Source organism: Photinus pyralis, unplaced genomic scaffold, assembly GCF_008802855.1.
Source record: "Photinus pyralis isolate 1611_PpyrPB1 unplaced genomic scaffold, Ppyr1.3 Ppyr1.4_LG4, whole genome shotgun sequence".
NCBI lineage: Eukaryota > Metazoa > Arthropoda > Insecta > Coleoptera > Lampyridae > Photinus > Photinus pyralis.
In genome coordinates, this window is record NW_022170511.1 from 27540400 (window position 1) to 27568341 (window position 27942).

The following is a 27942-nucleotide window of genomic DNA, read 5'->3' on the forward strand; positions in this document are numbered from 1 at the left end:
TACGCTTTTTGGGGAAGTCCAGCGTTCCCCTTTTCGAATTTGCGGAACTCTATGTAAGATAAGGATTTAGAGGAGATCTTTTGCTTTTCATCGTGTTCAAATAACATCAGAAAAAACTAAAAACAAATCGGTAAATTTCGGAAGTCGGAATTTTCTGGTTTTCACTAAAGCATGATGATATGATATGATAACTCTTTAATAGCGCATCTCTTCTCTAATTTGACCATCACCGTATCTTCTATGGATTTGGAAATCTCAATGATAGACATCCTCTTATCCTAGATTCTATTCGACGTATGAGTACATTCAGCAGAAGAACGACGTGAATCGCGTGTTGTACCATTGAAACCTAAATATAAAGAAGTACCTACCCGATATAAGGAAGGTAAAAATAATATCTGTCACAAATAATTGAAGAATATCTTTAAGCAATAAAGTAGATAATGTTGTTATGCCACACTTTAATTGACCATTGTCTACTTATTACTGAAAACAGAATTGGGAAATTAGAAATCGTTCGCGAGTTATCATGTGCACAGACAGACGGACGAACGGACAGAAAGTTCAAAATCATCAGCAAGCTTTGACGCTCGTTAATAAGTAGGTACGTATATACACCTTCATATATGTTATAGTTTCAGAAACCAAATCATTCCAAAATGTTTAAGAATATACACAGACCAAGTCTCCATGCCAACTATACCTATGTCATAAAGTATATTGATCAAACATGGAATACCTAATAGAATAAGTAACTATATCTTCAAAATTTAGCTTGAATCTTTTAGTAAAATGGAAACACACCTTCTCGAATTTGAGTAGGAATGATCCGGTGTATTGTCATTTGTAACTGAGATTACTGTTTCAGCTATTCTTACGGCTACAACTGCAGCAAGTATAATCTTCTTGCGCTAGACGAAACAACGCTGCTGTTCATCTCCGAAAATTTATTGCATTTCTTTAACGTCAATTCGAGAGAATTTACTTTCCGACGCTCAACTTTCGGGACCGGAATTGGATGCGTCGCAGTTAGGTTTTTCTCATAGATTTGCATGGACAAATTTTATTCTTGTAGAAAAATCCAAGTACGACGTTCTCACATTTTGCGGTGGCAGAAAATGGACAAACGCCTACGATATTCATTTACAACTGGCCGGATTTGGAAGTTGTGAAATTGATAGAAAATGCAGCGAAGGAGTGTTTCGCCAGTTTGTGCTACAGGTACTCACTCTAGACCGAAAAGGCTTTGATAATGATAGCATATTGCTGTTCTTCCTTCAGCCCAAATGGAGAAATTCTCGTTTCATACAGTGGAAAGCCCGAGCACGTAGTAAGCATACATAATTGGTCAGTATCGACAGTTTTATTTAGAAGTTTTACAAACGTTCCCGTCCATGGGCTTTCGTTTTCGTCATATAGCAACAAACACTTCACTTCATTTGGTAAGAACACAAGGTGCAGATAATAAAAGTAACAATCACACAACAGGTTCAGAGTATGTTACATTTTGGGAGATTGTGGATAAATTCACAGGAATAAAATTGGAAAAGAACGAAGGCAAATTTGACAAGACTGACACTACGGAAATTATATGCGCATACCACATGCCAGATGATACTGTAAGTTGCACTTGTGTAACGTTGCATTGTGTGGCAATGATTTTTAGTTCATCTCGGGATGCGACTGGGGCAACATATTAGTTTGGAAAGACGCCTATATAAAATTGGAAATTGAAAGAATGCTAAATCGTAAGTGCCACGATGCCCCTATAACACAATTTGCCCACAAAGAGGACGAGCTATGGTCAATTAGTATGGATGGACGCATCAAAATATGGCATTATAAAAGTTTGGAAAATAAACAGTTCATGGAGGACCAGTGCGTTCTTGGAGTTGAACCAATTTTTGAATTTGATTTGCCCAATATCAAGTTCATGGGCATTCATAAGGTTATAGCCGATTCCACGGATACTTCATATTTTGTTCAGGTTATCAATTTAATTTTTTTAGACCGTATATGGTAGTATTTTGATTTGAGAATGTGGCACCGAATTTTGACCACAAGCAATTATGAAATGGTATTTTTCGGACACAATAGCGTGGTAGAAGTTTTTGCATTCTGTTTTCGCCACTCAAACAGACCGTGTTGAATCTACCCCCTTCCCTACTCTAAGTGAACTCATGATTTATCTCAGAATTACCATGTATACAGTTGTGAATTTATATAACAGTTAAAATACCAGCGCGAACTATTTATTACTTCGGCGTTGATATTGGATCTGTCCGGAAACGCAATTCGATTTGCTTATATAGCAAACGCGAGTGTTCACGAGTGCTGCCAAACGGTCCCGCGTCATTAGAATGATCTCGAACAAACACGTCATATGTATTTCCCGGAAAGAATGCGTCACATCCGCTTTCGTTTCTTATCGATTTATGCCGCCTCGATGTCTGTCGCGATTTCTAGAATATTCGCTACATATACAGGGTGGTGACTTGCGTAACGCATCATAGGGATTTCAATGTAAAATTCATAACATGCGATTATTGGCTCCCCTAAATTATTTTAGAGCAAATATGTATTAAAGTTTTTTGTAGAAAAATTTTTTTACGCCAATCAACCGTATTAGTTTTCAATTTTTTTCATATAAAGACGGAAAATTGGAAAAATAAAACCCGCATCTTTTTCAATAATCTGCGATGCCATGCAATTTTCTAAAACAAATAAAAACCAGTTATCAATTGGCAGCAGTTCGAAATGGATTTTATGTCTTACTAACCTATAATAGTACATTTTATATCTGTGATACGCGGGCATAAAGTACCCTAGGGCATTAAGTATCACCATAGTAACTCATTTATACTTAATGACAAAACAAACAAATATTTGCAGGTCATTGAAAATTAGAAACGTCAATTATTAATTGTCAATACCTACTAAATCACAAGATTGGCCTTATTTCGAATAGTTTCTGGAACTTCCTCCTCATTCACGATGACTTGAATTATTTAAAATTACGTTTGGATGGTTTCAATCACATTAACAAAATTCGAACCACGCATACTCTCGATCAAACATAATGAATTATTTTGTAAACAAATTTTGACGAAGAAAACTATTTGTAAAACATAAAATTGTGTATGTACCACGGGCATAAACTGATATTTATACTCTCGGGCGACTAACAAGCTCTCGGGCCGTAGGCCCTCGAGCTTTTTAACTCGTCACCCTCGAGAATATAAACATCACTATTATGCCCTTAATACATAAATAACTATTATGATCGACTACTGGTCTTGCAGTTAATGGTGACTTATTCGAACATTTATTGTAAATTGTTACATTAGGAACCTTTTTTTAGTAGTTTGGTCTTTCTTTATGTTGAATTCGCTGTTCTAAATATAACACTTTTTGATAAAATTTGATTTGTTTTATAGCAGACATTCCATGGCACCACGGATATTGGCGTAGTCTTTGTATTATAAAATTCCATGGCATCACAGATTATTGAAAAAGATGGGGGTTTTATTTTTTCAATTTTTCGTCTTTATTATGCAAAAAATTGAAAACTAATACGGTTGATTGACGTAAAAAATTTTTTTCTACAAAAAACCTTAATACATTATTGCTCTAAAATAATTTGGGGAGCATGTTATGAATTTTACATTGAAATCCCTATGATACGTGACGCAAGTCACCACCCTGTATATTATGCTCTCGGAGTAGCGAAGGTGTATACTAACCAATAATGACCCTTCAGGATGGTAACGGAGGTATTTGGAACGCCGACTTTAATACGGCAATGAACCCGAAATCGCCAATTCAATTATATAAATGCCACGGTGGAGCAGTTGTGGATATCGCAGCATGTCCCTGGGATCATTATGTGGCAAGCCTAGGGAGCGATGGTCGTCTCCATTTATACCAATATATTAAGAAGGAGCTTGTGCTTTCACATCAGTACCCCGCGAAAGGAACTTGCATGATTTGGTTACCTTTGCATGTAAGAGTTTAATCCTCTTTTTTCCCCGTTTAAAAAACCTGCTGTAGGTACACGAGTTGGGAGATCAGTTGATAATGGGATTTGATGATGGTAATCTTAGGGTGGCAGTACTCATGTTTGATGAGAAGAACATTACAGCAACGACTACTCAGGTCACTTGCAATATTTTTAACCTTTGGCATTTACACGATAACACCATAGGTAATTAAATCACACAGTGGCTCCATTATAACTATTGCTCTTTGTAACAAACGGCATTTGCTTGTGAGCGGTAGTGAGGATTCCACTATTTTTATCTATTCATTGAACACAATCGAGGAATATGTTCATTTAATACCCATAGGTTTTATTCCGCTTACACTATGCCCCAGTTATCTAAAATGGCATTCTTATCAGGTAACTACTTTTTTATTAGTTTTATAGTTGATCTTGAATGTCGATTTTTTAGGAAGCAACAGTTGTTATTGGCTCCAGAAACGGATACTATTCTGAAATTCCCATATCTGAGCAAGCTCAACCACAATCCCAAGACTCCTACTTGCTTCAAGAGAAAGCATCCAATTTTATCCTAAGTAGACTCGTACCTATTAATCGCGCTGATTTCAACTGCATTCTTCCAGTTTGCAACAACTCGCCACTTATAAATAAAATTTTGTGGTTTACTTTTTTCAAGATGGACATCATGTGGTTTTCAATGGACGGAACCGACTCTGGCCGTGTGTATGAGAAGAGTCTAAATCACACTTGTGATATGATATACGATGCCGGTCACGTTGAAATTAATAATTGTGTCATAAAGTAAAATTAATATTTTTCTTTCCGCTACCAGTTGATTCAATTTCTTGCAGTGAGCACCGAACCTATATATTTTTCATCATGAGTGATGGAAACATTTTAATAACGAAAGTCAACCCTGACAACGCGAGGGATTTCTCAACCTCTTGGCAACTGGCCTTGCATAGTTTCAACAGATTTAGTTCACAAACATGTTTTAGTTATAATGAAAAATATTTGTTCACATGCTGGCGTGACGGTAACATTTTCTCTTATAAAATTAATATAAACGAAGAACCTACGAAGCTTATTTCACCCCGCAGTATTTCACGACAATGCCCTAAAGAAGTGGAGGATAATGACGGTTACACAAAATTAAGCTTGGAGGAACTAAAAATGAAGATAAAACACGACTTGAAATGTACAACCACCAATCGAAATCGGGAGACCCTACGACAGCGATTACAAAGCTTACGTGCACAATTTGAAGATTTGCTTAAACGTAACAGTGCTCTGCCTTCGACTCAAATTATACCGAAACAAGAGTTCGAAATACATCCACTAATTACCCAGTTTTTTAAGGATGAACATCAAGTGAACCTTGCGTGCGTAAACCGCGACCACGCCGTGCAAATTGAAATATCGCAAATAAAAATATGGAAAACCAGAAACCGCTTTACAGATCCTTTGGATTGTTTTCCTATTACCGTGAAAGGTATTTCCAGTAGAGGATGGGTGAAAACTATTCCTCAAAGGAAATTGGCGAAAGAGTTTCACGATGCGTTAATTCTAGTGGAAGAAAAGATGAAGGCGGAAAATGAAACGGGTACGTAATTAATAATTGTGCTATTCCTTACTAAATGTTTGCAAAATAGCGGAATGGAAGGAGAAGGTGATGTATGTTTTTTTAAATTGTGTACACTAATATAATACAGTGAACATATTTACAGGAGTTTCAGCGGTACTGCTGCAATCGAAAATCCATTGGAACGTCAAAAAAGAGTCAGGGAGAAGAAGGATGTTTTCTTGACCCTACTTGCGCAAGAAAAGAATTTTGGGCCGAAAATAAACCAGCTTCTGGAACGTTACAAGATTCGCAGAATTCATTTCCAAAAACGGAAACAAGAGGTACCTACGCGTGAAGAAAATTTGGTTCACATAAACTAATAAATTATATACTGTGTCCAAGATAAAGATGTTTATAATGGGGATTTTCGAAACCATAGACGATAGTCAAATGCGTAATTAAAAAGTTAGAAACTTGGAAAATTCCAATTCCTTCCGAAGATATGCCAGAAAAACCAAAATTTGCTAATTTCGTTTTGAACATTTCGTATTTGAACATACACAAAAGAAATAAAAATCACGTTCTCATTAACACGTTTTTCACGAATACAACGATGTACGGCACACAAAAAAAAACAAAAATTGGAAACTATTGGTTTCAACAAGATTGTGCACCTGCGCATAATGCTGTAATCGTGCTAGGATAGTACCTACGGGAGAAATTTTTCATCTTCCAGGAAATTTGTCCGATATGTATTCTCGCACGATTAGGGCGATGTGCGCGGGTGCACCAGCCTGTTGAAACCAACAGTTTCCATCTTTTGTTTTTTTTGTGACATTCATCATTATATTTGTAATCATTCTTAACGATCCCCATGAAGATAGACGTCCTTATCTTGGACACAGTGTATATTATATTACTCACTCGATTTTAATCATAAACTAAACAGTAAAATATAAAACGCTAATATGCTAAATTTAATTATATTATGTAAGTTTACACATGATTAACAGAATACTAAATTATAAATAATTAATGAACATTTGGATATGCCTGTCCATTTTGATAAACCATGACCACAAATGTACGTATATTTGTGCCATGCCTATGGTTTGATAGTATCAAGTTTCGTGATCTCTGCCACCGGCCATGTATGTATTAGTTTGTAAGGAAACAATCCGATGCAAACTGAATTGCGAGCGATCCTCGAGATCCTTAAGCATCACCCATCATTTTTACAACACGCCTTGACAAAGTGTAAAACAAATCAGCATTACTTTTGCTTTTACTCGAGGTGCCTACATACAACATTCCATTTAAATATCTCAAGAAATTTAAAAAATTGGATTGCACATGCGCAAAACAAATTTTTTGGTTGAGCATTAGTTTTGCTTTTACTCAAGGTTGTTGTGCATAAATAAGCACATTGGGCAAATATAGCATTGACCTTCCATACAAAATTGGGTTGCGCATGCGCACATTTTCGTCTGCATAGTTACTTGGGGTTTAAGTTTAAGGAATATTTATTTACTAACACAGAAAATCATATGTTCACGAGTTATAAAAGAAACCCTTTTTTTAGGTTTTGGGCAGTTTTTGGACTGTAATTTGGCCCGTTAGTTTACGTAGCTGAAATACGTAACAGGAAATTAGGTTCGATAGGTATTCTTGCACGAATCGCGCCGCAACTGCGACCTCCATTTATCTGAAAATCGTGTTAAGGTTACCAGGAAATTAAACAACGAAGCTGCACTTACCGGAAGGTTTTTCTGTAAAGCAACCTCCGACAATCAATAAAAACAATACGTTGCTCATTGCCGATGACACAGAAATCATATAGATATAGAGTTCACACCTTGGATGTAATGGAAAATGCTGGGTAAGCGATTAGGTTTATCACAAGTTATATTATGGTCAATGATTTTGTGACCTTTAAAACAAAAATACGTTAATTAAATGTAGTTGGCGTTGTGCGCGTATGCACCAGCCCGTTGAAAAACAATAGCGACCTTTCTTATATCCTTAAGAACATGTGTACCAATTTTCAAAGTGATCGGACGTTTCTATACAAAGTTTTCGTGCACACGGACGGACCAACTGCCCGTCCGTTCGGGTACGTACATGATAGCTCGCGAACGGTTTCGAATTTTCCAATTCTATTTTCAGTATTATGTTTATCATCACCCAAGGAAGAACTGATTAAATTTTCAGTGACCCAGGAGCTCGTTTGCTATATTTGTTACGTTTATTATAAGGAATATTGTACCTACTACATTTTCAGAATAGCAAAAATATCGACATCTATTCCTTCTCATTTGCACTACAAATGCCCACGTATATTTTTTTGGATTTTCGGAATATACCCAGAGGTATAGATAGGATTTTCGAGACCTTTCACAAAAACATGTTTGTTCTCTCTTCTTGTCTAAATGGGTTATATATCGAAATCAAAAAGTTGAGGAGTACTTCAGTATTCATTATTCTGATTAAGAAGACAGAAAAGTAGGTACCTAATTATTACATGCCTTTGTGAAACTACCCTATCGGTTGATTTTGTCACAAAAATTGCAATTTTGAATCCTCTCCAAGCAGCAATCATATTTTCATGGGGTACAGAACGTAGGTGTGAATTTACTCTGCGAAGTAATCCTTTGTTGCACTTTTTTGCCCAAGTAGCATACAGCAAAGTTGATCGATAGCTTTTAAGTAAAGATCTGGTTATTATATTTCCACCGGATAGAGAGACAAACAAAGTACTCAACTTCTTGAAGTGTATGATGTTTCACAATGTATAGGTCTGAAATTGTTCCTTGATTGGGTTGCTCCTTAGGGTTGTTAACTCGTTGTATAAGACTTACCTTTTTTGCTTTGCTTATACAAATACATGTGTGTATTATGTTAATGTAGTAAAGAAATAATGTGGTGTTGCTGAATATCCAAAACTTAATTTGAGTAGATTTACGACAATAAAATTTGGACTCAAATAAAGCACTGATTTTAAATATCCTATCAAAATTAAAATCAATACGTAACCTGAATTATACCTTCAAATCTATAAATATCGTCAAATCGTCTGCTTTATTTATGATGTAAACGTTATAGGTTACAATGTATACAATATAAATAATTGAATGTAAGTTTCAAAATATAAATGAAAAAAATTCTCTAAAATTTAATATACAATTTGAATAGAACAATTTGAAAGGAATACTTGGAGCCATTTTTTGGTAAAATTGTTGAGGTTTCATTGTAGTACCGGATAGACCTTCGAGTGTTCTAAAAGTTTGTCTAATAATTTTTTGACTGGTGCGGTGGTGTTAACACTAACATTTTTGCTAGTATTAACCGTTGAAGCTGTACTTCTTCATTTTCCAGTGGGAAGACTTCACTGCAGCCAAACCCTTGAAAATCAATTCCGTAGAAGACCAAATTAATTTACGCCACGCAATCGAAACTGTTGGCGATTATAAACTGAAATCCGATACGAACTATAAAGTTCCAAAATCCTTGTACACAAGCGTTGCTAAACAATATCATTATTTATTACAAGCGTCTTTAAAGGTAAGTCTTAGTTAAGGAATTTCTTAACACTAGCACTACTGGTAAATATACAGAAATACCAAATTGTTGATAAATACAACAACAAAGTGTACCAGTTACGGGAAAGACGTGTGAAGGTACTCGACTACTTACAAAACCTACTCTCATCCTTAGGAGAAGTACAGGAAGAATTAGACGAAAAAGACAGAAAGCCAGTACCTGTCATACCCGATACGACAATAGACGATTTTCCTGAACGTAACTTAGATGTGAAAGTGTTATCAGAAGATACAGATGTGCAAATAACGAAGGTATCTTTTAATTGCACAACTCACTTTGTCCGACTGCGATGTTCTAGCCCATCCGAAGTAACTCTGTATTGAAAGATATATTGGTGGATGATGAGGAATCCGAATGGGAGGTAGAAGCGAGAGACTATCGGAAGGCTTGGTAATTGAGAAGACATTTCAATAATCAGGTATACCAGATTAAACTTTGTAGCAAATTATTTGAACAAAACTTACTTCTACGCAAAATATACAGAACCATTCAACAGTTTGACGATGCGCTCGATGAGTTATCAATGGAGAGTTGTACCACCATGCGAGATGTTAATCTCCTTGACTTGCATTTAATAACGTTGAATCAGGAGTTGATAATATCGAAACAGTTTGAACAATCTGAAATGTTGATAGATGAAAAAATACATGCAAAAATGGAAGCGATGGAAAGTCATCACAATAGTAGCAAAAGAAAATTGGAATTCATTTCTCAACATGTAACAGAAGCCAAAATATTTTACAAAGAAAAGAAAAAAATAAAATTTCGCTTCTTATCCTCCATAACAGGACATGAACATGCCTCGTATTTGAAAAAGCTTTTCAAATCAAATGGAACTGCAGCAGACGGTGCGTATTAATTAGGCGAATACTTTTATCCATTTTTTTCTTTTGTTTATGGTGGGTTTATACAATCATTATTATTAGATCGTTAAGAAATAGCCAATAGAAGCAAAAGTTTATTGTGCGTCGCTAATCAACGAAACCATACCTTTGTTTCTATGCGTTATTATTAATGATCTATAATGATTGTGATCTAATGCTAGTGATTGGATAAACCCACCATATTAATTACTAAAATTAATACAACCATTAATATTCAACCAATCGGCGTGTAATTGTTTTAAATTCTAACCAATCAGATGATTAAAAGCTAGGTAGCGTTTTATCAGCGACAAAAATGCGTGGACGAATGCGTAAAATTGTGAAATATATTGTCACACTCGGATCGTAATTTTAAATCAGGATAATTTTATATTTTAATTCACTCAAGTTTTGTTGCCGCCTGGAAAAAAACTGGATCAAAAAGCATAAGCGAATATCAAATAAATTACACCTTTTGGCAGTTTTATTTCTTATAATTTCAATAAAACATATTCAAGATAGTTTAAGGTTTCTTGCCCTAAAATTCTGTTTGTACTTGCATTAATTTTAAATGTGTGGCGTCACGTAAAATCGCGCGTACGCCATTCGTCGTAAACGGTGTGACGTCACGCAATATTGTTCGCGCTCGCCACCAGTCGTAAAAACGAAAACCTACACTCAATAGTGCGCGTACGTGGCGGCTTTATAAGGCGGCTTGCGTTAAGGTGACCGAATAAATAAACAAACGTAAGAACACCTGCGCAACCCCCAAAGTGGTGACCCCGACGTGATAGCGAAGGTACGTTCTCGACCGGGAGCACAGCCGACCCTAACATGGAGATACTTCATGTCCAAATGAAGCTCCCATCATTCTGGCCAACCGACTGAAATGTGGTTCGCCCAAATGGAGAGTCATTTCCGAATAAGCAGCATATAACGACACCAAGTACGGGTACATCGCCAGCAGCTTGGAAGCCAATTACACCCAGCGAGGTTAGATACATTTTCACCAAACCACCCGACGCAGAACTCATCATAAGGGTCAGCGCCATCTACTAGCAGCGGATTAAACAGTTACTCGAATACAAAGAGCAAGGGGTTCTGTGCCCGACAATCTCCTAAGGTCTATATGGAATAGCAGACTGTCGCAAATGATCCAAGCCATCCTGGCGATACAGCAAAAGCCGCCCGGGGAGAGGCAGCCGAATTCGCTTACGCTATATAAGAGCTCACCCTCAGTATATAGACGCATTCCAGCATACACTAGATAAGGTTCTACTATATGCCCATGCTACAAAGGAAAGAGATAAAAATGTTGTTAAATTAGAGAAAACTTGCGCAATCAAAGGTCGATGAAGAAATCACTGAAAAACCTTTTGGTTTTTGAAATATTAAAAAATCAGATTTTTCGATTGTAGGATATATTTTTTTCTGGCGTTAATATTTGACCTAAAGCGAAACCAACAGCAACTTTTAATGCCAATGTAGTAGGTGGAGTTATTACTTTTTTAATCCGACGTTTCGTCTTTGCGGAATTCATTTTTTTAAATACGGTCCTGGTGTTCCCCTTTTATTCTGAATGCAATGCAGGTGTAGCACTTTATGACTTTCTTTTAGCTGAAATGTCCGAAAACTCTTCAGATGAAAGTGAATGTAACAAGGAAACTACACTTGTAGAGGTAGACCCAATAGTTCCATGCGATTCGCAACTATACAAAGCGACCCTTAACATGAGGACCGAAAAGTACTTAAATGTTTTCAATATTCATCGTTGTGATGTTAATCATTTTTAGATTTCGAATCAACGGGCGATTGAAATATTTAAAAGATGCTATAGATGTGATAAATGTTGACATAAAGCATAATAACACCGTGAAAACAAAGCTTAAGACAGAAATAGGAAACTTAGAACGTGAAATGGAGCAAATACAAGCGAGTATACAAATGAAATAGAAAAAGATCAAACAGTTGTTTTTTAGAAACAAAAACAAGATCGACGTAATCAAGTGATGTGCACGCTTGTTTTCAAGTTAAACCAATTACAGTACCCAAAATCATCGACTAGTAAAATTGGCGATACCCTCGTTTTTTCTCAACCGATTTTAACAAATTTGTACAAAAGAGTGGGCCATTTGCACCAGGATACAGTACAGCAAGAGATAAAGCACAAGTTACTTTTGAAACCATTTGTCTTTAGGTACAAAAGTTGCTTGTAGGGAATGTCTTGGTCATATTTGTAAAATGAAAACCGACTTTCACCAAATGAAAGAGAACATAAAAACACTTGAACAAAACATGGATGCTGCAATTAAAAAGAAAGTGGGTAAGGTTATTCCGGTGGATTTAATCGAGCAAGTAAGACTGCGAGATAAATTAATTAAGTTTAATGTACGAAATGCGAACGTCCACATCGCATATCAACAGGAGCTCACAACGTTGAGCGTAAGCGCGAGTCTCATTTTAATTGCGTTTAACATCCAAAGTTTACAGGAACAGGTCAAATTGAAACAAATTGAACTACGTAATGTAATAAAAGAAAACACAGAGCGTCAAAATGTGCTTACTGAGATCAATCGCGAGAAGACTAATTTAATGCAAACGATCCGTATACAGTCTGCTAAGAAGAGGCATTTGGAAAACGTCGTTGTTATAGCTGAGCAGTGCAAGGAAGATATAGAGAAATTGTCGCATATTATTAAAAAGCAAAACCAGGATATCGAGGTCGGTATTTTGAGTCATCCAAAGTAAAAAAAACATATCATATGTGCCTATCTAATCCAATGAGTGGATGGATTTATCTTACTATTATCTGTTCACCCAACAGATGCAGTTAAGTTCCTCCCAAAACATTTCCGGTAAATTTAAATGAACATTTTTAATTGGCCGAATTTTCAAAACCTGTAACACACGCAACTATTTGCTTCCAATTATAATTGCCTTGCCTCAATTTGCCGTTATTTTCCTTTATAGGAACAAACTAATCTTTTTAAACATAATAAACAATTTGAAACTATGTACTGCTGTGTGCCTAAAGGTCAATATTCAAAACATAACACTTTATAACTTAGTCATACAGTGTGAATAATGCGATTTTTAAATTCCCAGTTTTTATAATTTTGTGACTATGAAACGGGTCTGTTATTACATTGGCCAAAATTTATTGGGAGTGGCTTAACTGCATCTGTTGGGCGAACAGATTATAGTTTCTTATTCATTTTTTGGCCAAATTCCTGTTTGATGTCTTCTTCTAAATTAAAACTTTTTTTTACTTTTTTTAGATCTTGTCCGCTCATGTATTTCTCATACTTCTTGTGTTGTACACTCGTCTCTGTTATACCGTACTTTACTATTACTAAATACAATGGTCACTGTAGATTACTATCTATTCCACTCGACTATACTTGTTTTATATTAAATTGTATATACCTAGGTGGCATACCTAACCCAAATGGCTCATTCATGTAGGTACCTAAAACGGCCCCAAAAATGTATTCAAGCAAATTTACCTAGACTTGGACAATAAACTGTCTTTTGCAGATTTTACAAAACGAAATTAAGCGTTTAAGTCTAAAGTCGCTGCCTATTGTCGATCGAAAGGTATCCAGCGAGCTCCTCAATCTCACTTTAGATATTGACAAGCCCAGTTCCGAAATTTACCAATGGAAATCGTTCGATGCGAAGGAATTGAGGGAAATTGTAGATCTGCCAGATCGGCGACATTTGAAAACTCAAGTACAGATTCCATCAGTGTATGTGTACCTACCGTTTTTATTCTACATCAATTCTGAACGATTCAGTAGTATTTCAGATGATGTGGAGGAACTAGTGATCGCTTTAATAATGGAAATGTGCGAATCCCTACAAGTATTTGCAAATTCATCGAAACGATCCGTTCAGCAACTTGTAAAACAAATTTTACCCAACATTATGCAAGAGACCGATGTGGACAGCATAGTTAAGGACTTAACTGACTTTTTGTCGACAGATTTCACCTATGAACAGCAAACTGTAGTCAAAGACACTGCTCATCAAATTTATACGTTCCTCCATTCTGAGGTTTTTCACAGCTCCCACTGATAGCCTGCCTTACTATAACTATGTAATTGTAGTCCAATGTAGAAGAATTATCAGAGTCTGCCAGAGAATTACTAATTAAAGTAATTAATGAGACAATTACGAGTGCTAAAGATGCTAATGCTTTAATCGAAGAAATTCTGCTGAAATTGGTGCACTGTTTACCAATCAGATTTTTAATTCGACAAAGCACAGTGGATATGATATTGGCTGAAATTCGATGTCATTTACTGGACAATGACGAAAGTTTATTGGAGGCAATTTTAAATATTTCAACTGAATCAACCGATGATCTTCAAGAACTCTTAGACAGTATTATTGAAACGGTTTACAAATCCAAATCGTAAAATGTTTGGATAGTATATTTATGCCAGTGTTATTTTTTGTAGTCTTTTCATGTCATGTACCTATAATACCCTACTATCTTCTTATTAAAGTGTTAAGGGTAACCATTGGGAATTTAATGCTGGTTACAAAGTGATGGGATTCCGAATACTGCTGGAGATCCTGGAAAAATTATTATCCTCGTGTCAGTGAAGGACTTGTCATTCTATTGTATTTTATTAGCCAGTTTTGACTCTACTATCGATAAGATCTGGTCGAAGGCACTACGTTCGCTCGTAAATCGCGTTTGTAGTTTTGACTGCCCCATCACTCAGATCTGTCGTGGGTTACCACATTTCCTTTGTCGGTATCCATTTCTAATAGGTACTTCCACAATCATAGAAATGCGCCATTTTTGCTGAACTGAAAAATCACCATGTTAGTAAACCACTCTCGGTGATGGCGCCCAGACGTTGCCGACCCCGCACATATGTAGCCCCGTCCCTAAAGTTGTTAATTATGTACACTGCTCTAATAGATACACGTACACTTTTCGTCTTTCTACAAGGGTTCTTTTACTGGTCCTCATACGCTGCCAGCAGTCAGCCGGCCAAAGTGAAATTATAAAATAAGCTAGCCACCATTTTGCAAATAATTTGCAAAAATGCCCTAAAATTTCTAAAAATATCACACTCTCATTGGAACTTTTTTCATTGCGTTGCCTTAAGAGTCTTCTTTACCTAAGCGCAACTTTTTTTACATTATAGTGTATAGATGATTATAGCTGCAAGAGATAAGATGATATTCTTGCTTTGTCAAGTCCTGTCTTGGTCCTTAGTTAGTTCTCACCGACACTGTGCAGCGGCGCCACTTGTTACACTCAAATTGTTGATTTAACGCCCGCCAAGATACAGACTTTATTTACAAAAATTATGACTTCATTTTTTGGGGTCATGTTTAGAAGTAACTTATCTAAAAAACTGTCGGTTTACTTTTTCCATAAATCGTCTTGATCGAGAGTAAAAAAATAAAACAGATTAGCGCAATAATCGGTGCGAAACATCTAATCTTTAAACAATCGGTATTCAGTTGGTATAAACTTAAAAAAAAATAGCCCGAACATTTTGTAGATAAAGGTCTAAATTTATAAAATAGTTCTTAAAAAAAATTGTTTTTTGAAAAACAACTATAGTTTTTATGGCGGGCGCTCTTATGGAAATTTACATTGGATGCAGTGGGTACAGAAGACCCTTAAGTTCGACATTTCCACAATCCCAAACGGTCACCCTCGAATATATGGGACATCCTGTACTTATAATTGTTTATTTAGGGTCATATAGTTCTGTGTTTGCGATTTGTTGTAAATAAACAAAAAAAATTAAAAAAAATCGTGCTTATATAGGTAGTATCGTGTGTACATTATTACCCTGTCGGGTGCTAGACTGCTAGGGCAGAAAAACTGCTGTCTTAAGGAACGAGTTTACTACGACAATCCAGTGGTACCTTATTTTCCTGGCACCATGTCGTCGTGCGGCACCTTTTGATCGCAAGATCCTAGAGGACTAATAATGGTCCAACGTCCAGAAAAAGAATCCTATCGAATTTGGACAAAAATTCCAAAAGTTTTAGATAACTGTCGGGTCCTTCGATACTGGTATTGATGTAATTATTTGCTGTTTTGAAATAGTAATACATTGTTATTGTTGCAAGATTTATATTTTACTAGGGAATAGGGATCTAAATAAGTTAGAAACGTTCCAAATACTAATAGGCCCGCTGACAATAAATTAAGTAGTTCATTCATTTCAATGTAGACCAAACGTCTTGGAAACACGGTAGTTCAAACGAATTCTTAATTAAAAAATAAACAGTCAAAATGGAGTAAAAAGAGATTGTTACAAAAAGAATAATAAGTAGAGCGTAAAATATGCGTACTAGACCTACAGTTATTATTATTCTTAATATATTTACATTTTATTAATTTCGTTATATAAGTAGAAACAAGGAAGTACAAAAAATTCAATAACAAAGATGAGCAGGTTCGCAGATTATTTTATTATTTGTGGTTTAGATTTTAATTCCGGACTGGAACCCGATAAGCTTTCTGGTGTGTATTTCTATTAATTGTTGTGTACGTACTTATCATTGACGTTTTAGGGGATAATTTACACGCTTCTCCGCTCGAACGATCGTACAAAAACAAAGTTTTGGCTCACTATCCGAATAATGTGTCTACAAATCCTTTTGATCCATCTGCTGTGTGCATGGTAAGGCTCGAGAGGTGATTTTTAGATTTCGACACAATATGATTTTAGTTGTGTCTTCCAAATGGTCTAAGATTTCGTACACAAAAGCACTCGGTTACACAGGCTCCCACATTTCATTCCTTTCTCATAACTAGGGAAGACGGCAAGAGATGTTACGGTTTTAGCTTGATATTCTATGAAGAAGTACGTAATCGTGATATATGTACGGCGATGCAAACCCTGCAGGTGGTTAACACAACTTGTTAACGTCATATTACTCTTGTTTTACTTATTAGGCAATGTATGTCACGGAATTATCAAGCTGTTTGAAAATTAAAGCAGTTCAAGAGATTCAAAATGGACCACAGACTCGCTCCCTACCTAAACATTTTAAATTAAGTAATAATCCCATTGGTACCGCATTAGGATATTATGACATTACGAAAGATAAATTATTTGTATCGAAAAGTATAGCGATTCTAACGCAGATTCCGTATGTACACGCTTCGAAATTATTTTTAGAAAACTTATACCGGTGAGGCGCCTTATTTGATGTGTATGTAGCTTATTTTTTGCTTTCAGATGTATACCAAAGCGATGTTCTTCTGTAAATACTCTTAGCCTCGATAGTTTCGTTTTTAATGTTTTATACGAAGTATGTTGTCGCATCGATAATACTGCACTAGATAGACATCGTACTTAGAAGAGTTGTAAGCGTTCATTCAGGTCTTTGGCTTCTGGCATGAACTATAGGAAAGCCCATAGATATACAAAGCCCCATAAACTTCACCATTTTTGATCCAAAAAGTGCCGCAAATTTAAAATACCTATCCACTGTCACCTTGCAATCAATGCTTTGAAACACACTACAAAGAATAGCCAGTGTTGCAACATTTGTGGTTGAACATGCACATTAACATTCAAGGTTACAGTTCTGGCACTTTAAAGGTGACAGCGAGGTGACAGGCAGTGAAAATGAAAACCATGATTTTTTTTGTGTCTATAAATGCTAAAACTGTAGTCATAACCCCAAGACTTTGGTTTTGTGGTCAGGTGACGTAAAAAAGCTATAAAATAAAAATAACTCAAAAATACTTTTTTGTAAAAAGTACTGAACATCATTTACCACAGTAGAAAGTTTCAATTTCAAGCACATGTGTACACTTATCCATAATAGCCAAAGAAACATTAATATTTATCTAATGTACCTCACCGCAAAAAATGTGCTAAACCCCATAAAGCAATATTATTATTTTTTTTACGTGACTTACCGATAAACACATTAAAATATAGAGTAAAAATGTTTTTAATTAACCATGCCTTCTATAGTGTGGATGAGTTTATGACCAGTAACATCAGATCTAGGTATTTAATAATTTTTGGAGAAGTATTTTTATTTTGACGTCTGTAAATGCCTGTTGATAGCTTATTAACAGAAATAAAATTATGATTACTATTATTAATCTCAGGTCTTTTAAAAACATAGCCTCTGTATTCTGTAGACAAGTTTCAACGTGTGAAAAAGTGTCTATCTAGTGTATTATTATCCTTGTTTGCTGTATACATAATGTATGTACGTGTAAATCACTTTATTCTACCATAGGTACAGTTACCTACACAGGGGAAAAGCATTTTGATACATCTTCCGCCGTCAGATCCTCAACTTCCGCTGAGCAATGTCGTGTTGCAGTGCCCAGTGTTTCCTTTAGAACTACCTCATTTTGATTTTCCGCTAAGGTGTATGTTTTTATGGTTAGGTGTCGACATAGTGGTACAACTATTTACTTGCCTTTTACTTGAAAATCAGGTCCTTTTAAAGAGCGCAGGTAGATGAGTGTTTTGAGACCCTTCACCTTTCATTGAATCGTCTGTTTAGATTGCCAAAGATTAATGATTGTCGCCGAAGGTATAACGACTTTACTATTTCCCTTCACTTGGCCCCATGTGTACGTGCCAATCTTGCCAGCATCCTTAGAACACTTTCTGGATGCACCCGTACCTTTTGTAATGGGTATGTCTGTAGAAGCTGTTGATTTTAACCGTTGGATTATATAATTTTTAGGATTGTATGCGACTTCAGATAACATTAAGATGGCGTCAGAAGCTAGTTTGTGTTACGTAGATTTAGACAAATGTAAGGTACAATTACCTGAAGAAATGGCAGCTTTCCCTCATTTGGACGCTTTCAGTGCCGAGATTTGGGCCGCCCTTGACAAACATACGGTTCATGTTCCGAATTCAGAAAATAATAGATCGTGGCAGGTAGGTACATATTTTGCAAAATTGTGATAGAATTATTATTTTGCGATTAGTTAGGCCCTAACTAACACTAACTGTTAGGGTATGTTAAGTTAGTAGAGGATGCGCGGAAGTAGCGTCTTGATAAAGAGCATGTGCTTTCAATGGCCCACTGGCTAATCTTGAAGCCAGTGGAGTAGCGCAACATTTTTCAAATGAACTGGATAGTAACTGGCCTCCACTGGCGTTTACATGAAGCCAGTTAATGGAATCCAGTTACTGAAGCCCAGTTATTGATCTACGTACTGATGGCCTCATGTAAACGCGTCATTATTACTGGACTCAGATTGCTACAGGATTTCTTGTAGATCACTTGGTCAGACAGTAATTTCAAGAAACAAATTGCATTTTTGTAAGTTATGTTTATTTAGTTTTCTTAGTGGCTTATTACCTACACAACCGTCATAAGAAAAAACCCAGTAACTACAGATTTTTCAGATATAGAGGTAAAGGAGTTTAGAGCATTTAAAAAGTAACATAGTCTCACTTTTTTAGACGGTTACTCATACCAAAAGAAAATTCGATCTTTCCTTAATAACGCCGTGAAAACTGTTTTGCAATATCTCTTACCGTTTTCGTTTAATAAATTTTCAAAATTATACCGCTGCACATTCAATTTTTGACATAAAAACTTGAATATCGACGAAGCCCTTGGAGCAAAGGGGCAACTATGGGGTATCGTTGTACTCCAAATTCGACGTAAAATCCTAAACTGTAAAAATAGGAAGTCCCTATTTAAAATAACAAAGTTGATGGCTACTTCCGGCATTTGCAGAAGTGGCGCCATCTGGATAATATTTTAGTTCAATTCATCATATGCCAAAACCCTTGGGGGAGTTTAGCTTCATTTTCAAAGGTTCTCCATATCCTACTTGCGGTTAGTGTTGCTGTGAAGAGTCAATGTTTTCCAAACTCCTTTTTTATCGCATTTTTGCAAATTTATTTGTAAAAGGGTAGCTTTTAATCTCACTTCGGCCGGCTAGTTGGCTGGCTGGCAGCAAATGCGGGCCCGTAGAACGTTTGTGGAAAGAGGAGGAGTGTACAATTGTATATGTACCTACCGGGGCCATGTAATTCAGGGACGGAGCTTCAAGATCTGGGGTCAGCGACATCTGGGCGCCATCCGCCAATGTTATACTAACATGGTGATTTTTCAGTGTTTTTCTATCTTCTTCTATAGTTTGGGTGCGATTGTTTTCAAATTGGGGTCGTCAGAGAGATCTTGTAAACGTGCCCAACTCCTGCGTGACCACATATTGTTTTTTTTTCAGAGAGGCGAAATAAACCACCGTTTGCAAGGCGGGCGCCTTTGAGGGGTAATCGGCTTCTGCCGCCCAAAAGTTGCCTTTCGGATAAAAAATTGTACTTGCAAAATTTTTCTTACAAACAAATTAAAAAAACTGTCCATTTTAGAAAAATTTTTCAAGTACATTTGTTTGTCCATTTTTTTATGCTATTTCCATTCATGCATAGTAAAGATATGGTTTCCATTTGAAAATTTCAAGTTTTTGACCAAAAATCGATTGTCAACTTTGAACGATTATTCATATTATTTTCGAATCACATTTGAAAATCAGACCAATAACATTTAATAGCGTGGATGTTTAGCTGTCCATTCGTAAAAAAACATTTTGCTAAGTTGTCAGACAACAGTGATTTGGCGAATTTACTGAACCTCTGAAACTGTGAAAAAATGTCAAACTTCGAAATCATGTCAGTTAGACATAGCATCATATTGACAAAATCATATTGATTTTTTATGAGGAATTCAAAAATATAGTGCCATTTGCAATAAGAAAGTTTCGGTATCGTTTTGATACAACCGGAAAGGCGGCCATCTTGAAAATATGTTTAAATGATTCCTTTTGATCGATTATTCAGAAAAGGTAATGGGTCCCGAAATAAAATTCCAAACCGTTCCTCAGATACTTGTCCACTTAAAAACACCACCATGTAGATCCCCCCCCCCCCCTTTTTGAAAATTGGTTATGGCTTAACCTTGTTGGCGCTAGCTTTAATTCAAGTGGCGCAATTGAGCGCATATATCCAGATGTACTCGTATTAGATGGCATAGATACCAGCGACAAAATACGTGGTGGGGGGGGCTGCATATACTTGGTCCCTCCTAAATGTGTTTTCGGAAAACGATAATGGCGCAAGAGTTATTATCGGTGGCGCGTAGGAGCGCATAACTTTATAATAAAACGACATCAAATCTCGAAGTGGGGAGGGGGGGGGGGCTGAACGCTTCTGACTGCAAGTAGGTATGAACTAAACCGACTACGGAGAATGAGGTGCCAGAAAAGCCGATATACCCACGATTGTAGTGGAGGGGGCTGTTGAGAGTGGGGGAAGGGGTCACTTCGAAGACTCCCTTACAAGAGGTAGTATTCAATTCATCATGTTTTAGGCAACCTTAGTTTCCGGCGTTTAATAGTGTATTTCGAGTAGTTGAATGAGTTGCTAAAATTTGCGCCACTGAACATCTCAAAAATTTGATGTACACGTAGCAAATTTTCTTCCCTACAATTTTTCTCTTGACATTTTTTCTTAAACGTGGCTGGGGTGTCCGACGGTATTTAGTACCCTAAACCGAAGTATGTTGGCAAATTTCAGCTTGTTAAGACGGGCTCATGGGTGGTGGGTATTAATAAGCCTGAGCAAAATTGCAGATTTTATAATTTACATACAGGTTGCTTACCACTGGCTCTTAAACTACATATATGTTTGTCCGATGCATACATTTCTAAATTAGAATAGTTTCTTAAATAATAATTTGTTTTTCGATATGGACGCCAGTACTTGTATATCTCACACCATAATTTCATAAATTTTATGTATATAAAAAATAAATTATATGTATAAAACAATCATTTGCAAAAGTGGTATTACACTATTACATCTATTACAGGAAATAACATCACGAACTAGTATTCTTCCTGGAAGGTCTTTAAACCGCCGTAAACTCTCCATGCATGACACGATAGAATGCGATCGACCACCTTCTCCGCCAGGCTCAGCACGATCTGAAGCCTTACAGCGAATTGCAGACATTGTACGGCGTACGGGGGTCACTCTAGACAGAACTGAAAGTACCCAACCATCTGACTCTTACATCGAAGATCTACGGTTCAATAACAGTATAAGAGAAATTTTCCTGAACCGTTTCGTTCACATATTTCAGTCTTATGAAAACTTCATTATTTTACCCAATCAGGTTGTTATACTGACTATAAGTATTCGTTTAAATATCACCGTCATTTTTTAGCGCGACAAAGACGATTGGTTCAATAATAGAGATTCCGTACAGAATTTCGACAAGGCCGCGTTTTTATCGGACCAACCCGAGCAACATCGCCTATTCCTATGGCGTTTTCTAGAGACGCAGATGTTCGCGACATTAATCGACAATAAAATTTTATCCGTATGGGGCGAAATCGATAACAATCTAATCATTTTCGACAATCGAATAAAATACTTGAAACAGCGCTACGGCGGAGAAAATCTAATGAGATCGCTGACGTACGAGCCCTGCACGAGCGCGCACGAGACTCAAAAATTGTTAGACTACCGAATGGCCAATCCGGACTTCGAGTCACCGACGCCGAAGGAAATATTACATCATAAACCGAACATCTCGCGCTATTTTCCCCTGCTCGACGAGGAAATCTTGAATAAGACCCCGGTTGTGAATAAAGGCAGCATACCTAGGGCAAACGCTCACAAAAAAATCGGTACGAAAATGTCCGTTTTGACGATCGATAAAAGCGCAACGAAGACTAGCAACGCTCAAGATGTGTCACCCGCATTACTAGCGCAAGCGAACTGGACTTTTGTCGAGAAATTGCTTAAGGTACAGCCCATTTGTTTGGAATATTTTTATTTGTTGTTATTGCAGGACTGCAAGTCTAAAACGAAACGAATGCTACTCGCGAAATTGGGCGCCGAAGGTGTTACGCTTTCAAGCAACAATGCGGTCGACAACTCAGGTGCTGTCGAGGAGAGCACTTTGGTCGCATCACTTTGTGATTTTCTGGAACGAGTTTGGTCTCACGGTCTGCAGCGGAAAAGAGGAAAGTCGGCGTTGTGGTCCTACTTGTTGGCCTATCAGGAACAACACAAGCATCCTGCGAAAATTGAAAATCAGTACTTGTCACCTGGTAAGTGTTCACAATTAGTGACTATTATATTCAATCAAGCTTAAAGCTGAAATGTCGAGACTCGCACTTCGTCTGGAAAATTGGTCTAGTCCGAGTACGGAAAATAAAAGTTTTAATTCCGAAATGCCTCCATTTCCGGAGTCCCTACTGTTCGATATGGCGTGAGTAGTAGATATTATGCGCATTCTCTTTAGTGTCTCATTCTAGTAATGTACAAGCGATGTCGGATGTTAAAACAGGAGTTGGAATGGCAAGAGCGTGGGTTCGTTTGGCGTTAGAGAAGAAGCAGCTTTCGAAACATTTAAATACATTGTTGTCAGATCATAATTTGTTACGTAGCATGTATAAGCGGTCCGCGTTTGCGCGGTGCGAGGAGGAAAGGGAACAATTTTTATTTCATTTGCTCTCTTTAAATGCGGTTGATTACTTTTGTTTTACAAGTACCTATCCTACTACTGGTAAGAATTTGCCTTTTGTTGTGTACATTTATGCATGAATATTGCAGTGATAACCTACCGAGTGGTAATATTTCCAAGCCGCAAGGGAACCATGACTTCTGCTAATGTCTGGGTCGTTTTATCAGGGACTTTATCTGAAACACAACGCGTGCCTATTCCAAAGTCAACGCTGAACTTTGAATTTAGAGTAAGTAATTTTTAGGTTAGCCTAATTTGATTTCCACTAAAGCAAACTGCATTATGGGTTTGATAGTACACCTGCATGCACTTTCTATTTTTAGCTGGCGACACGTTATCACTTTAATTAAAAGGGAAATTAAATTATAAAATTAAAGTGTCGAGTTATTTTTATGGATTATTTTTACACTTACTCGCTTACAGGAATGAACTAAATTATTCTTAGTAGCTTACTTTTTAAACGCCAATAAGAAATTGTCGGATCATTTGCGTGTTCAACAAAAAGTATTCCTTTATGTAACATTCTACTCGCCTTAGCATCAAAATCTGGGGGTCTTAACAACATTAAGAATCGGTCACGATAATACCGGCTTATCCGCAAAATGGCTAATCGACTACATTCTCGTTCGCAACGAAATAACGGGCCATACTTACAAGTAAGTCACAGTATTCTTACTTGTTTTAGTTGAATTCGGTCCTTGCAGATTTCCGTGTGGTCGGTGGCTGGGTCGAGGAGTCGATGACGGTTCGACAGAGAGACTATTGGTCGGAAATCTACTCAAGAAACAGATTGAGGGAGATGAAATCTCAGGCATAAAAACGGGCAGCAGCGTTCACACGTTACCAAGATGTCGATCGCCTGGTCCGCTCCGATCTATAGAGTTAAAACCCTCACAAATTCAGCATATGCTAGGTTGGCCACCGTTCGTCTTGTGTTCTTTTAATATTTATTGGTGTTGTTAGGTGACTGTGTAAATAGGATCGTGAAGTGGCATTACAGGCGAGGATCAGAAAGGCACACGACACTTACAGCTTTGTTATGTGGCGAATCTGGATTGGTGCATTGTTTGGAGCTTGTGTTTCTATTGGGGTTTAAGTCGGCTCGATTGTTCGCCCGAAATCACTATTTGTGGGATTATTTTGGTAGGTACATGTTATGGATTGCAAGGAATAAGAACCATGTGTTTCTTTTTCTGATATCTCAAAGTTTCGTTTATATCTCAAAAATGAGACATCACAGGAGACATTTTTTAAATTCTGAATTAAAACTGATAAAGTTCTTTGTAACTTCTATGCTAATGCTTTTTCGAAGCGTCTTGAAAGAGTGGCAATTGTCGAAAGGCTTATCCTACCTGGGGGGGGGGGGTCTAAAGCCGGTTTTAAAGCTCTCTCATTGAATTTGGGTGTTCTGCGCAATCGTATCGTTCTAATTACTGAACTTAGTTTTTATATATTACTTCGAAAAATCCAAAAATAATAAGAGAATTATTGTGGCAGTAGGATTTTCTTTAGTTTGCGTCACGTCATCGGTGTATTATGACGGCATCACTAAGTATGTTTACATAGCATCATGCGATCAATGGAAGAGAATACATACAGTGTGTCAATTTAAAAAGGTACCACCCGAAATTTATGAGCCGCAACAACAGATCCACGGAAAAACAAAAACATGTCACCTTGATTTTGAAGGGGGCCATGTTATAGTCTGGTCATACATGAAATTCGATCAACCCTCTAATGGGGCTAGAAGCAACCCCTAAAATTTAAATAGGGAAGAAGGATTGAGTGACCTGTCATTTTAAAGGTCATTCAATTGTATTCGCAAAAATATTACCCACTTGTTGTTTCTTTTCAGTACTTGAAGAAAAATCAACCAAAATGTGATAAGAATCTTATCCTCACTTTATCGAATGTTCGATTTCGATATTTATATTAAAAATATATTATATATATATATTAAAAATATTAGAATGGGAAACATCTGAGCATATAATCAAAGGTGGCTAACATTCTACTATTTTTAATCATTGATTAACCTTAATCATCCTTTGTGAAACCGAGCATTAGTCCATCATCGCTAACGTGTTTCTTACATTGCCTTGTTTTTTAGGACTTTCTAGAGGTATGAAGGATTTAGAAATTTGTGAAATAGAAGTCACTGTTGGCAGGCTAAAATTGAATGCATCCGCGACTTTCTGTGAACTGAAACTTGTTATATGTAACCACTCTTACTGCTGCGACTGGTAAAAATGGACCCCCATTATCTCTTTTTCGTTCAAAATAATGAATAAGACTAGAAATAAGTTGCTTACTTTTTCTTGGTAAACCCGATGGCATTTTTCGGTTATGCAACTTTTGGCGCAGAAATTCGCAGCGGACGGTATGTTATTTATTACGTGTCGCAATGTAAACGTAAACTACCCCAATTTCGATTGACAGATAACCTGAAAACATAAACACGTGATTCCAACGTTTATTGTGGTTTAAAATAATTTTTTTTATTTTGTTAATGTTGGCATTACAATATTCCCCAAAAACAGCTGCCATCAAACTGTTGATGATGTACGCGCAACAGTATTACTGTAGTGGTAAACGTGCACCCAAAAACACAATGCTTAACTTAAAGGGATCTGATACGGTCCTTCCACCCAAATAAATCTATGCGTAATATAATCAGTACAAATTTGATTATTGATTTATAGTTCGTGTGAAAGAACAATTTGAAGTTGATTTACTAGAACAAGGATCTGGTGGTCGCACTTCCAGTCTTGAACGTAATCACCAAGAGACCGTCGCCGTTTGGAGGTGCTACTGTCATTTAGTAGACGAAATACATGGTGCTAGTCAAGCTTTGGGAAAGGACGGGAAGTTTCAACTGTTTATATGTCTGAGTGTCAGGTAAGTTACTGAAATGTCTTGCTGCTCTCATGGCCTTCCAACTTTAGGGAGCATCTACTGCACAGGATGCTGTTACCGATGGCCGTATGTAGGACTACTATGGACATGTACGAGGAAAATTCCTTCTTGCGTAATCGGGGTCTGTTGACTTTTTTGCGTCAAATTTTATTGCCGTTAGATGAATTAGATGTCGTGTTGGAAAATTCGGTCACGCACGGGATATCGTCTCCGTCGACGCACACATAAAAATTGTCTAGTCTAAAGTGAAAACTACCGTTATCACTTACAATATTTACAGCGGGATTAGGAGTGATATTTAGTTATGTAAGTTAATTTGCAATAATGTACAAATTTCCATGACAATGGTCGCTATAATTTTGATAATGAAATACTATTTCTTTTAACTCTATTTTGAGAAATCAGATTGTGATGGTCATTTCAATCGTTTGTTATTTTTGTAATAGTTTTAAAAATTGAATAGTTAAACATGTCTTCTGATTGTATTTATTGTGCATGTCAGATTTATTGTGATAGATTTAGAAAAGGTAGGTAGTAATGAGTTCTTTAAACGATCTTGCCAGTAAACTGAATGTTATTTATTTAACCGGCCGTTATAGGCCAACCCGGTGTGTTTTGTTATTACCTCCTTAATTTTGGGACATTTCAATAACTTGCCTTCAATCCTCAGAGTCATGTGATCCTTATTTTATATCTAATATATTTCTATTAACTTGTAATGAATTTGCCAAACCACTTTAAGGGGTTAGTCTTGTTGATCTGAAAATTTGAGTCTGATATTTATTGAACTACTAATTATTACTAAACATGTGTAAAATTGAAACCTACTCTTACAATAAAGTTTTAGTGTTTATTAGTGCTGTGGGAAAATAGTTGGCTCAGATGAAGTAAATATAAATAATAAAATATTAAACGATATTACAAGCTATTTGATGGTAGGTCTGATTGTGGTTGTAGCATTTAGGGAAAGGTTTTATTTTATTATAAAATTATAAACTAGTACAGCATAATATTAAGATTTGTACGTATTATGACAGTGCCATAATTTTATTTTTAATGTCTGAATAAATTATCTTGTTTCCTATTTATTTCTTATTTTTAAAGTATTCAACACGATTCTGGTAAAAATTTTGCATCATAAATGAACGCGATTTCGAACAAAAGGTTAATGGTATCAAACACATGAAGCTGCCTTGAGGTTAAATCCAGTCAACTTCAAAATCAAAGATTGACACTCAAAAAACAATGTAAGATGCTACATAAAAAACAAATACATTATAAAGAAATGCAAAGATTACTACCTGGATTAAATAATACATAAAAAACAAGACATATTTACGGAGCGATGCTTTCGTGATCGCCATTAAAAAACAACATGCCCAACGTAACCTGTGTTGATGCTCTCCAGATGGCGCAGAGAGTTTTCCCCTTCTAAAAATTTAGTGGATGGCAGTTTTCAAGTATGTGAGCAGCCTCGTAGG

The 27942-nt window shown here is 36.6% G+C and overlaps 2 protein-coding genes and 1 long non-coding RNA gene across 3 annotated transcripts; 2 read left to right on the forward strand and 1 right to left on the reverse strand.

Annotated features, from left to right (window-relative positions):
- Positions 1-787: 787 nt before the first annotated feature.
- LOC116168164 (cilia- and flagella-associated protein 44-like) lies at positions 788-15227 on the forward strand. Its single transcript, XM_031483842.1, has 26 exons — positions 788-818; positions 869-1028; positions 1076-1221; positions 1282-1442; positions 1489-1619; positions 1667-1987; positions 3761-4003; positions 4051-4155; positions 4205-4399; positions 4452-4575; positions 4624-4801; positions 4852-5603; positions 5653-5674; positions 5728-5905; positions 8940-9125; positions 9179-9415; positions 9463-9554; positions 9606-10012; positions 11645-11771; positions 11821-11959; positions 12007-12197; positions 12244-12469; positions 12518-12748; positions 13565-13776; positions 13828-14083; positions 14137-15227. Exons 1-26 carry the CDS (start codon positions 793-795, stop codon positions 14446-14448), a joined length of 5358 nt encoding a protein of 1785 aa, XP_031339702.1. The 5' UTR covers positions 788-792; the 3' UTR covers positions 14449-15227.
- LOC116168165 lies at positions 6532-7670 on the reverse strand. The gene is made up of 2 exons (XR_004144720.1): positions 7322-7670; positions 6532-7269 (listed from the first exon to the last, which is right to left on the reverse strand). It is a non-coding gene; the product is annotated as an uncharacterized LOC116168165 (long non-coding RNA).
- Positions 15228-15873: 646 nt separating the features above from the next.
- On the forward strand, positions 15874-27545 carry LOC116167834 (DENN domain-containing protein 5B). Its single transcript, XM_031483383.1, has 19 exons — positions 15874-16532; positions 16583-16692; positions 16741-16917; positions 16968-17206; positions 17254-17326; positions 18275-18497; positions 18548-18682; positions 18734-18933; positions 21881-22186; positions 22238-22822; positions 22868-23129; positions 23176-23290; positions 23337-23587; positions 23635-23774; positions 24083-24201; positions 24250-24458; positions 24509-24688; positions 26248-26443; positions 26491-27545. The coding sequence occupies exons 1-19, from the start codon at positions 16457-16459 to the stop codon at positions 26687-26689; spliced, it is 3795 nt and encodes a 1264-aa protein (XP_031339243.1). The 5' UTR covers positions 15874-16456; the 3' UTR covers positions 26690-27545.
- Positions 27546-27942: the final 397 nt, after the last annotated feature.